Source organism: Ananas comosus, linkage group 25 (assembly GCF_001540865.1).
Source record: "Ananas comosus cultivar F153 linkage group 25, ASM154086v1, whole genome shotgun sequence".
Lineage (NCBI taxonomy): Eukaryota > Viridiplantae > Streptophyta > Magnoliopsida > Poales > Bromeliaceae > Ananas > Ananas comosus.
This window is the reverse complement of record NC_033645.1, coordinates 1006212-1019190: the sequence shown is the minus strand read 5'-3', so window position 1 is coordinate 1019190 and position 12979 is coordinate 1006212. Positions and strand designations below refer to the sequence as shown.

Here is a 12979-nt window from a genome sequence, read left to right as displayed (position 1 = left end):
TTTGTATTTTACAAATCTAATACGAACAAGACAGTTTTGTCCGAATTTCTACACCATATTCAAGTTTTCGTTTTTGGGATCCCGAATCCGCCCGTTCACTCCACTGTTGAAATGCTAACCTCACAATTTAATTTTTATTTTATTTTATTTTATTTATTTACTTCTCGACTAAGTTTAAGCTCGTATTAATGTAGATGATGTTTTGTTTGAAGCAGCATTTAAATTTAAGACCTATTGCTTGGAAAAGAAGAGCCTTGCAGTGATTGGAACCAAATTTTGTACCTGGATCCAAAAAATTATTGGTAAGATGCTGAACGAATGAGTTTGAGTTCAATGAAAATTTCAAAAAGAAATTTTAAAAAAATACATTACTTGTAAAGTGTTGATGTATATATTCAAAAAATAGAGATTAGCTACAAAATAATTTTTTTAAAAAAGTATCAACGAGTCGATCAAGCCGAGATACGGATATCTCGCTCTCTTTAAGGAGATTTAAGCCCCCTGCGGTTGGCAAAGCCTTTGAACCGATGCAGCAGAGCACCGATTTGTCCCCTCCAGGATACAACGGTTCGACTTTCGTCGTGTAGCTTCACCAACTCTGCACAAGTACATGAGCCCAAAGCTCCACCAAAAGAAACACCTTTCTTTGTCCTTCTCTTTCTCAAGTAGAATATAGATATTGTAGTTTTCTTTTTTATGTTATGTTGAAGTGAATAGAGAAGCCCTCTATATATAGGCTTATAGCATAGAAGTTACAAGAATATAAAGTCATAGGTTAGATTTCAATTAATAGAGCATAAAGGGAGTTATAGGTATACGTTGCAAAAACATAGGTTAAGTGAATAGTTAATTCACATGTAACATCACCATGAATGCTTAAGTAAAAAATTAATAGTTTAATTAATAAAATGTAACAACATAAAGTAATAATAGAGATGGTCTCCTTGTATATTTACCAAAATTTAAAAAATTATTATTTTCAATGAACTATTATCAAGAACAAATAATTTAATGGAGACGGCCTAAATTGGTCCCTACAGGGACCAGACCTAAATAGAGAAAATTTTCTATGCATTCCAAATAAAAATAATAATATTAAATTACTCGTCCCCTTGTGTATAAATTGATAAGAATAAAACTTTTTAGACTTTATTTTTTACATAAAATTAAAATATTTAGTCATTTTACATGGCACATTAAAATTTACTTAAGAAATATCGATCCTGTATAGTATAAATGTTATAAAAAAGAAATTATTTTACTAAAATGCCAATAATCAAAAGGCTTGAATTTATGCGTGTGCTTTGTGAAACATGTAACCGCATAATTCTGAAACTATAATATTAAAGTTCTAAAACTAAGAATTAATATATTAAATGTGTTCAACCATATTTAAAACTCTTATGTATTATCATATATATAAAATATTGAACCCCTATTTTGCATGAATTCTTTTTTTAGAAAGATAGATAGCATGCTATCCGTTTCATTTATTTTATTTAGAAATAAATTTAGCTGAAAATGTGAATCAACTACCATTCGAACTTGAGATCTCGGGTATCAATTATCAAGCCTTTTATCACTTGTGCTACGAACGATTTTTTATAACGTTGATTTTGATGGTACACGCTATCCAAATAATAAGTTTCAAGATTCATATATCTTTCATTTACATCAAAAGCATCTTTACATGTGAAGAAAATAGCAAATTCCATTTATTATATATAATAAGAGAGTTTTCTGAAGAAATAAAAAAATAGAGAGAGAGTGTGTGTGTGCGCGCGCGCGCGCGAGTTGAATTGACAGTAATCAGCGGGTACCACTATTAACTTCTTAGTTCTTGAATCTATTCATTACTAGTTAGAAAACCGCACGATGTGGCGGATAGGAATTATAATAAAAATTTACAAATTAAATATACAAAATATAAAAAATAACAAAAAATATGATTAGTTAATAATATAAAATTTATATTAAAAAAATTAGAATGAGAATACAATTCAGTAGAGAACAAAGAAAGAAAATGAAAAGAAAAAAATTATAGAAGAATGAAAATTGTTGCATAGATAAAAATTAAAAAAAATAATTTAATGCAAAAATAAAAGAGAAAAAAAATTGAAGGTGATTTTGTTGGGGTTGATTTTGTTATTCGATGAATTATAACAAGCTTCACTTTCGTCTTTTTCACGTCAAAACCAAATTTTTTTAAAAAAGCAATTAAAATAAAATAAAATTAGTAGAAAAAAATAGAGGAAAAAATATTTTTTAAATTCATTGAAATATAAAATCCAACCTGAAAGAAGGTTTCGGATTTATAGCTCTTTCATTCATCATCACATACTTCTTCTCTACAATAAATTAAATCAAAATTATAAAAATTAGTATTTAGAAATTATTAATAATAATTTGGAACAAATAAATATTATTTTAATCCTCAAAGATAATATATTGAACAGATAGCATGCATGGTAAACAAGTGCATGGTATACAATCCTGATGTCGCAATATCCAAACAAATGATAGCTTTACAGATCTCTTCCTAAACCAAAAAAACGAATCTCATATTAGAACAATTTGATTAAATAGAAAAAAAAAATTATAAGAAGATAAAGAGAGAATTTTAGAATGTCGATGAAGGAGTCGAATTGGAAGTCAAAGGCGACAAAGGAGGAGGTTTGGGAGGAAGTAAGGAAACGAGCACTGCAATCACAGCCCACGGAGAGGAGGCCATGGCGAGAGGCAATGTAGGAGTCGTAGTGAAGCTTCTTAGCGTAGCAGCAAATGCTCTAACAACTTATACCACGTCCACAAAAAATTACACGATCACTAACTCTTCCGTTAATGAAGAGAAAGAGAGAGAGAAAGGATGAAGAAGAAGAAAATGAAGAGTTTAGGTAGAAATCTACATTATAATTCTATAAAGGTTTTGAAAAAAATATAATATTATATAGAAATCTACATTTTTAAATTTAGAGTGTACGTTTTGAAAAAATATGAAAATTAAAAAAAAAAATGAAGAGTAGGGAGATGAAAAGGTATACGTTTTGAAAAAACATAAAGGGTGGGAAGATAGAGGGTGTACATTTTGAAAAAGTATAAAGGAAGATAAAAAAGGTGTGCGTTTTAGAAAAATATGAGAATATGTGAAGGAAGGTTAAGGGCTGTACATTTTGAAATAAGTAAGGGGAGAATATGTGATGGAAGGTTAAGGGGTGTACGTTTTGGAATAGATGAGGGGAGTGTAAGGTAAGGGGAATGAAAAGATGGAGCCCACAACCCAAACAACTCAACAACTCAAGTGAAGAAACTATCGCCACGGGGCATATTTTATTGGGAATTAATATAATAGTATAGTATAGATAGTGCAACCCCTAAAGCCTAAGATATCATTTGGTTGGGTCATAAGTAAGAGCTACCTATTCCAGGATTAGGTATAAGTTCAGATAAAAGAAAAAACAAGAGCAATTTTGCATTTGGATGAAAATTGGGTTGTTCTCGAAAATTAAAAAAATAACGTTTGGACAGATGAGATAGAATAAAAAAGAAGGTGGGTAGTTATAAATAAAAAATAATGATATTATCCCTCTCAATATATATGAATTTGAATTTTTAAATTTAAAATTTTAATTTTTAAATTTCAAAATTTGAAATTAAAATTTCAAAATTCTAAATCTCAATTTTTAATTTTTAAATTTTGAACTTTAAATTTAAATTTGAAAAGTATAAAATATCAAATTTAGAATTTAGAATTTAAAATTACACACTTTAATTTTGAGATTACAAATTATAAATTTTAAAATTTTAAATTTTAAATTTAAATTTTGAAATTTAAATTATTAAATTTTGAAATTTAAATTAAGAATAGGGGTGGGAAAAATAATTTATTATAATAAATTTATAAATTTGATAAAAATAATTTTTTTAATAAATTTATAAATTTTTTAAAATTCTACTGAAATTTTAAATTTAATAAAAATAATTTATTATAATATTTAAATATAATTTATCATAAAATTTATTATAATATTTAAATGTAAATAATAAGTATTAATATAGTACAATTAATAATTTTATAATAAAAATTATATATTATAATATATAACATATTATTTTTATATAATTTAGCTTAAATTTAATTTATAATTTTAATAAAATTTGAAATTAAATATTGGAATAGCATTATTCCATTAAAATGGTGGAATAGTAAATCCTCAGCTATATATATATATATATATATATATAGTTGAGCTATAATACTATCGATAGCAAACGGGCTTCGTTGCCACCCATTTGTTTTCGATGATGGAGCCTTCGAATCGACGATCGGCACCGTTGAATATGATCTATACCCCTTGAAGTATTTAGAAATTAATTTTCATACATTTCTAATATTGTTCTCTTATCCATCAAGTGGACACAAATATTAACGGCTGAAAATGAATATTCTTTAAAAAATGATGATAGGAGTCTTATAATCAAGATCAAGAGTATAGATCTTGTTTTAAATAGTTTAAAGAATTTTCTAACAAAAATTTAATTAATTTGGATATCTTTACGCCGTTAAACGATAAAACGTCTCATATCGACCATTAAAATTACAAATTTTGAAAGCCTTTGATTATTAGGTAAATGATTTCGAAAAGATTTGAAATTTGATTTACAAACACTTCAAGTGGTATGGATCATGTTTAACGGTGCTATCGTCGATTTGGAGGCTCTATCATAGAAAACAAATGGGTGGCAACGGATCCCGTTTGCTATCAATAGTATTCTAGCTCAACTCCATATATATATATATATATATATATATATATATACTACATATTATTTATACTTAAATATTATAATATATTATTATAATTTATTATACTAAAATATTATAATAAATTATTATAATAATTATACTAATTAAATGTTGTAATGCCTTATTTTTATTAAATTTGAGTTGAAGTAAAATTTGAAAAAAAAAATTATTTTTATAATATATTATTTTATATTAAATATTTTAGTAAATTATTTTATTAAATTTTATTTGAGTAGAGCTATTATACTATCGGAAACATAGAGGATCTGGTGCTTCGGACTTTTTGATCTTTAGATCAACCCTTTTAATTATTTCTAACCTTTGGATTAATATTATTACCCTGTGGGGACCACTCAACTAGGGTCACTACTCAACCCTAGGGTAAACTGCAATAATCCCAACCGTACAATTCTTAATATAATGGTAAAAAAATCGGAAGCATCAAATACTATGCTTCCATAGTAGCTCTACACATTTTATTTTGGGTTAATCGCATACACCCCGCAAACATGGTGACTTACAGATATATCCTGCAAAGTTCAACTTTCAGATGTTATCCCTACAAAAATCTAATACTTTCAGATATGTCCCTCTACTTAGGATCCGTTAGAGAACTGTTTATTTTTTAACACTAGGTTAGTGAAATGATATTTTTGCTCTCTTCCTCTTTCTCTTCCTTTTCGGGCTGCCAGAGCCAACGGCGGCGGCGGCGATGTCGCAGCGCTTGTCGAAGTTGTGGCCGATGAGGACAAGGTTGAGGCCCGCAGCGGCGAAGCGGAAGGCGAAGATGCGGCCGCTGCCGTCGAAAGCGCTCGTGACGATGGTCCACACGGGCACGACAATCAGATCATCGACGACGACGACAAAGAAGGAGAAGATGAAGAAAAGGAGGTGGAGAAGGAAGATACGAAGAAGAAGAAGAAGAAGTAGAAGAAGAAGGAGGCAGCGGAGGCCATTGTCCAGCCACCGCCCGATCCAACGGTCCACGCCCGCCCAATCCCCTTTCCGCAGTCAACGTGGCCTCCATCGGCCCTTTCCTCCACGACCGCAGCTCCTCCTTCTATGCCGTGATCGCCCGCCGCATCTCCTCACTCGCCAACAATGACGACGACGACCACTCTGACAAGCAGAAGAGGTAGAGGAAGAGGAAGAGGAAGAGGGATAAAATTTTCAATTCACCTTATTAATTAATCATGGTTAAGTATTTTAACTGTGGTTAACTAAATTTCTCTAATGGAACCTAACAATAGGTACATATATAAAAATATTAGGATTTTTGCCGGGATAATATCTGAACGTTGAACTTTGTCGGAATATATCTGCGATTCATTATTTTTGCGGGGACCTATATACAATTAACCCTTTTATTTTATACCAAGGTCAATTGCTATTTTTTTTCACTATCCCTTACTATTCTATAAAATTAACCGAATGCAATTTAAATTACTACTAGGAATAACAGTATTACTGAACAAACATAATTTTGCAGAATCAAAAGTAGCTTATTTTGAAGTAGTAAGCTATTTCAGGTATAGACAATTTATATCAATATTCGTTATGTCCTAACCAACCAAATAAGGTTCAATTGCTTCGCATCAACTTCAATAATATGAACTGTCGGTTATGGTGTTGGAGCATTCGAATATCCCATCATCAAAAATAATTTTGTATATAGATACAAAAGAGTAAGAATATTCGGCTCGGTTCACAGTAAGTTACATCTCTATCAACGTTGTCTACATTAGCCTGTGCACATTTTAAGCGTGTGTTGTGAGCGCATCCATTACAGTTAATTTAATTTTGTACTGCTCATTGAAGTAAGGAAGAAAATTTGATTTATCATCTCCATTTGCATGTTTAATTTAAAAAATACTTCAAATGTCATTTCTGTAGTTTCGTGTTTTCTTACTTTAGTACTCTGTAATTTAAAGTGTATCACTTTCGTACCATATAATTTTATTTTTTTTCTTTTTACTATCCTCTCCATTAATTTTTTTTTTTTGCTAAATTAGTGATAAAATTAACATTAAAAAGTACTAAATTGAATATTCGATAAACTATAAGTGGGATATGTGAAGTTTTTTTGTATATGATTTAAGGAAAATTAATAAAGGGATTTATGAAAAAACAAAAAAAGTCATATGATAATAAATTAATATACTTTAAACTATAGGGTAGTAAAGTGAGAAATGACGAAATCCAAGAGATGGCATTTAAAGTTACCCTTTAATATATGCATAATTACAAAGCTTAGTTTTGGCAAATTATAAGTTCCTTTGTTTTCTCTGTTCTGGTATTTAGAAAAGTTTTAACGATATTTTATGTAATAAAAACATGGAAATATTGTCCTTACGTACAACTAATAATTATCAATAGTAACAATATTTATTGCTGGGAAAGAATGAATTTCTACTATGTCATATTTTATGAATTTTATGTTTACTTCTAACATGTGTTCTTATATTAATATAGAGATAATTTCATAAATATCCTTATAGGGGCTATATATTATAATTTCATCAATACCCTTCTAAAATTGATAATATCACGATTGCGCTCTAATATATTAAAAATTATCATAAATATCCTCCACTAGTTAACGTCCGTTAAGACCCGTCTAAAATAGAGTTAATTTTTTAAAATATCATTTTTACCCTTTATCTCTTATTAATAGTAGAAATACTAATAGGTATTTGAAGATAATTTTTGTAAATTTAAATTTGAGTATTTAATATAGAAATATTAAATTAAATTAAATTACTAATATATATTAATTATTAAAAAATATAAAAATTGTATTTTATGTATAGTATGTTTTTATCTTATTTTGGTTCTGTTTTTAGCTTCGGGTTTTGGTTCAGGTTTAGTTTAGATATACACCAAAATCATAACTGAATTTACATACGGTGGAATTTTATTTTTTTATAGCTATAATTGAAACTATCACTACTCAGCATCGATTAAGCTCATTCTATTCAAAATTGAATTCGGATAAAATTGTGTATCTATTCACATTCCTAAACAGTAATAGAAATTTTGAAATAAATTATAAATTTTATTTTTTTTCTATTTAATCAAAAATAAATCACATAATTATATGCATGCATTGTTTTGTCATTTGAAAAAAAAAAAAAAAGTTTTGTTCAAGAGCTAAAATATATTATATTTCAGTTTTTTAATCCATTTAATGCAGATAAAATTATTGAGAATAATTTTGGTTAAAAAAAATTTTATGTTTTCAAGATAGAAAGAAAGATTGGATAATTCCTTAACATTTATTTTTATTTAAATTTTTATACATAGTTATTTATTTACTAAAAAATAAATAAAGCCACTAGATTTGGTAAAATCATCAAAACAACACAAAAATTCTCATTTTTCATACACTAAAATTAGTTAATTTTTTAAAAATCTAAGTGCGTGTTTGGTTCGCTTCTTTTTCATCCTGGAATCAGAATCGGAATTGGTGAATCCGTTTGTGGGTGTTTGGTACGCGGAGTTCCATTCCGATTCCGATACCCGAGTGGAATGGGAATCCCCCAATCACCTCTTTTTTCAATCCGGCCTCCTAGGCCGGATTGAAAGTTGAATCCGAACAGAATAAATATTTATTCGGATTAAATTTATTTTTAATTTGAGCTTAAATTAAAAATTAAAATTTAATCAAGTATTTCGAATCTAACTTATGAATTTAAATTTAGGGCTTGTTTGGTTCAAGGGTGGAATTGGAATGGATAATGAAATGTGAATGAATTGGAATGGTAATTGGAATGGCCCACTCTCTCAAGATGTTTGGTTTATTTGTGGATTAGGAATTGAAATGAGTTATTCACATTTTATTGTTTAGTTCGTATAAACTAAAAAAATTATAGAAACTATAATACTAATTTTACTCTTAAATATAAATTTATATTATTTAAAATTTATAAAAAATATAATACTATTCTCTAATAAGTTTTCCAAAAAAAATATCAAATTTATTTTTAAAAACTTTTATTGATGTGGGTTAGGAATAGAGGTGTTAATAGAGATAGGTTTTTGTTTTTTTTGATGAAGAAAGCGGCGTGAAGGAAGGAGGGTGAGATGTCAATTAGCCTTCGAAACTTATGGGCTTTTTCCGTGAATGAAATCTCAATTCGGGTAAGAAGACCGGAATCAAGTTGAAAGCGAATGACGCCATTTCTTCCAGTCCGGAATAGGAATCCAAACCGATTATTGCGAACCAAACAAGATTAACCGATTCTGATCAAAGCCGAGTAATTCCCATTCCGATGCCCAAAATGGATAAAACAAAACAGCCCTTAAATTACAATTTTAATTTATATAAATTTTATTCAAATTTTATTTCAAACTTTAATTAAATTTATAATTCCACAATTAAAATTAAAATTGATAATTTATTAAGTTTGAATTTGAATAAATCAAAATTTAGTTTCATATTTTGAATTATCCATTCAACTTCAAAGTTTATTTTTTTTAAAAAAAAAGATTTAAAATTTTGACATTATTTTAAAATTTTGATGTAATTTTTTTAATATTTAATATTTAATTTGAATCTAAATTAATATATTATAAAAATAATGTTAGTATATTAATTTGAATACGTTTTTTATATCCACCTGAACCAAACACCGACAATAGGAATGATTTGTTCCAATTCCGATTCAGATGATGAACCAAACAGAATTAGATAATGAGTCATTCCGATTCCGATTACAGCTTAATTTGATTCCGATTCCGATTCCGATTTCGATTCCAACTCCGATTTCAAACCAAACACGCCCTAAAAGTTAATGGGGCGTCAGCTAAAAAAATAAAAAGTTGAGGGAGCCGTTTCAAAATAGCATATAGTTGAGAGGGTCTCCATACTATTTTGCTTAAGAGATAGCTGGGAGTAAATAAATCATTTTAAAAGATAACCCATCTTTACCCCTTTAATAGCTGTGATAAAGCTAACACAACTAACGGTAAGGCTAATAATTTTTTGTGTTTACAGGGATATAAATGATATTTTAAATTTTATAGGGGCATCATTATATTTTAGACTTTGGAAGGGGGTATCCATAAAATTGCCTCATTAATATATTATGATTATTATTTTTACAAATATCCAACACGGCATGTATAGTATATATATCATTTATATTTTCCATAGTATCCACTTTTTACTCTTGCATGGACATTTACTTGCTTGCATGGACATTGTAGACACTGCATAATCCTAAAGAAGAAGCAAAAAGATAATAACTATATGTATTTTATAAAATTAGAGATAAGAAGTTAAAAATAAAATTGAAAAAAATTATATATATATATATATATATATATAGAAAAAATAGTCTTGTCCATAGTCCAAACTTGTTTGAGTCAGGACTATGCTGGTCTGTGGTTATGAATAAAGTTGGCCCAGCTCGGTACGACACATTATTTGGAACTATAACGTGCTGTGCCGGGCCAACTTTGTTCGAACATAGATCAGCACAGTCGTAGCCCAGACAAGTCTGGGCTATAGACAAGCCTATTTTTACTATATATTTTTATTTATTTTAAAATTTATTTTAATTTTTTTATTAAAATATAGAGAGTTGTTTTTTAAAAAATTAATCTTTAGATGAATTTTAATAAACTATCTAAAATTTTAATAATTTAAAATATATTTGAAAGAAATAAATTAACAATTCACACTTAACATAGCAGATTCATACGCAGCTAGCTATTGACATGTTTTAAAGGGAAAAAAAATAAAAATTGTGCTAATTTTGAAAAATTCAACTTGAAAATAATATACTATATGATTAGGGCTGGTAACGGGTCCAAATTTTAATTGTAACGGGAATTTGGGAATCATAGAATTGGGCCAGCACGGGCCAACTCTCTAATGCAAAACAATTAATTACTAAAAAAATTATTACACTGTCACATAACAATATTTATTTCTAACTTTCTCTTTATATTTGAAATTTTACACCCGCATCCCTCCTAATCCTCCACTTTTTCGCAAATCTTTACAACAAATCTTCATTTGCAAAATCTTGCAAAAAATATAATTCAATTAGGTTTCAAAACTCGAAACCTCGGTAATAATTGTTAAGGCTTTAGCTAACTACACTAGGTTTGGCCTATAAATGTATTTCATTTTCTTAAGGACTTTTAAAACCACATTACATAAAGGTAAGATTTGAAGGTTTGATTTCAATTATTCATCTTTTTTATCAATCGACACTATAAATAGTCGACTTCGCCCTAACTTTTCTCTTAGATGTTTGATAAATTTGTGATTGAAATGAGATACGAAACGTCTAAATAAGTTTAGAAAGCCTTCATTATTTTAAAAGAAAACAATATATGATCTGGTCCGTATGTAACCGTAAACACTAAATTAAAGCATCAAAGATACTGCTTCCTCTGGAGCATGTTTGCTAATAGAACTACAACAGCATGGTCATCACGTTGCCATTATGGTCTTATTTATTACATTCTTTTCACCGAGAGGTGATTATTTATTACAATAGAAAGTGGCCTTATTAACCGGTCTTATTCCACTGGCTCTAGCTAAAAGCTTAGCCAAAGGGCCTCTGATTATAGCAGTCCAAGTTATCCCCATAGCTGACTCCCAGAATGTCACAATATCTCTTGTAGAACCCGATCCGATCAGCGACGCGGCTGTCGGACCCGTGCCCGCACTCGAGCCCGCCGTTGATGATGTTGGTGATCACTCCATACCCCGGAAGCCGACCGGCCGATTTGTCGGCGGCAGAAGGGGTCCATTGACCGGTGATCACGTCGTGGCAGGATGGCTTGGGCGACTGAGGGGTCATCCAGTACCAGATTGCGGTCTTGAATGAGATTGTCGGGTCCGTGGCGACCAAGTCCGGGTTGTTGAGCAGGTCCGCTCCGATAGCTTTTCCCGCCGGCCCATAGTTGTAGTTGCTGAGACAAGTCAAATAAAAAATATTTGTTAAAATGTTTATATTTATTAGTTTAGTATGTCATATAATTTTGTCAACATATTAACACTATATGAATAATCCAAACTATGAATGAATAAAAGCTATTTCACGGTACATACTAGGAGATTTGAATGGGCCCTCGGCCGTAATATTTCTTCCCCGGAGCGCACGGCCACTGTGCACTCTGTACGCAGTAGTCCGGTGGGTTACCTTGCTCTTGTAGAAAACAGTAACCCCATGCATACGGTCCATCCGGTGCAGTGGGCCAACCTCCTGTATTCACATATTGAGATGACTTTAGTACTGATTCTCATGATATCTTATTATAGAAAAAAAAAAGAAGAAGAAAGTACTAACCTGTGGTCTCATGCGACGTCTGCGCGAGGAACGCCGCGATCTCTCTCTTCTGCGTGGCAACGTCCCCCGTCGTCCCGAAGCCGCTGAACGAGTTGGCGGCCGCGATGAATGCGTTGTAAGTGTAGAACCCGTGCGCCGGGCACGAGTTCTCGTTGCGGTGCTTCAGCATCTGATCGAACAGTGCCGAGCTGACTATGGACGCAACACCGCTGCCTCCGCCTCCGCCACCGCCTCCGCCTCCGCCTCCGCCTCCGCCGCACTGGCTCTGGCAGTTGCCATCGCCGCAGTAGGCGGAAGTGCTTCCGCAGTAGCCAAACTTGCTGCAGCAGAGGCCGTTGGGGCACGTCGCCCCGCCAGCTTGGCTCCCACACTGCTCGGCGAGAGCGCGGCCCAACGGCGAGGCCAAGATCGCCACCATTAAGATTAACGTATTCGTTACCGTCGCAGACATTTTTTTTTTTCTTTCTTTCTTCTGAGAGCTTGGAGTTGGAGTTAGGGATGGGTGTCTATACATAGATTATAAATAGAGGAAAGAAATTGGAACTGGTCGTTATCTTAGCATGTGATTGGTCTTTGACTTTAACTTGGTAATTATAAATATAGAGAAATTACGATTTACTAAGATAACTTTTTCTTGTTACTAAAAATGTAAACTAGATTTGAGATCCAGGGTGAGAGAGTGTAAGTTACGTGCTCTTTAATATGGTTTGTCGATACTGTTTTTGAAGATTAGAACGTACATAATTTATTTGAACTATAGATTATTTTGATCAGCTATACAACCTTTCAAACTTTAATTTTACTATATAATTTTTCTATTTGTTTAATTTAAGTTAGGCAATAATATTTTGACTTCAAAATTTAAATA

At 30.7% G+C, this 12979-nt stretch overlaps 1 protein-coding gene across 1 annotated transcript; it reads right to left on the bottom strand.

The window, feature by feature from the left end:
* LOC109703586 (chitinase 1-like) lies at positions 11131-12612 on the bottom strand. The gene is made up of 3 exons (XM_020224255.1): positions 12112-12612; positions 11874-12027; positions 11131-11734 (listed from the first exon to the last, which is right to left on the bottom strand). Exons 1-3 carry the CDS (start codon positions 12560-12562, stop codon positions 11365-11367), a joined length of 975 nt encoding a protein of 324 aa, XP_020079844.1. The 5' UTR covers positions 12563-12612; the 3' UTR covers positions 11131-11364.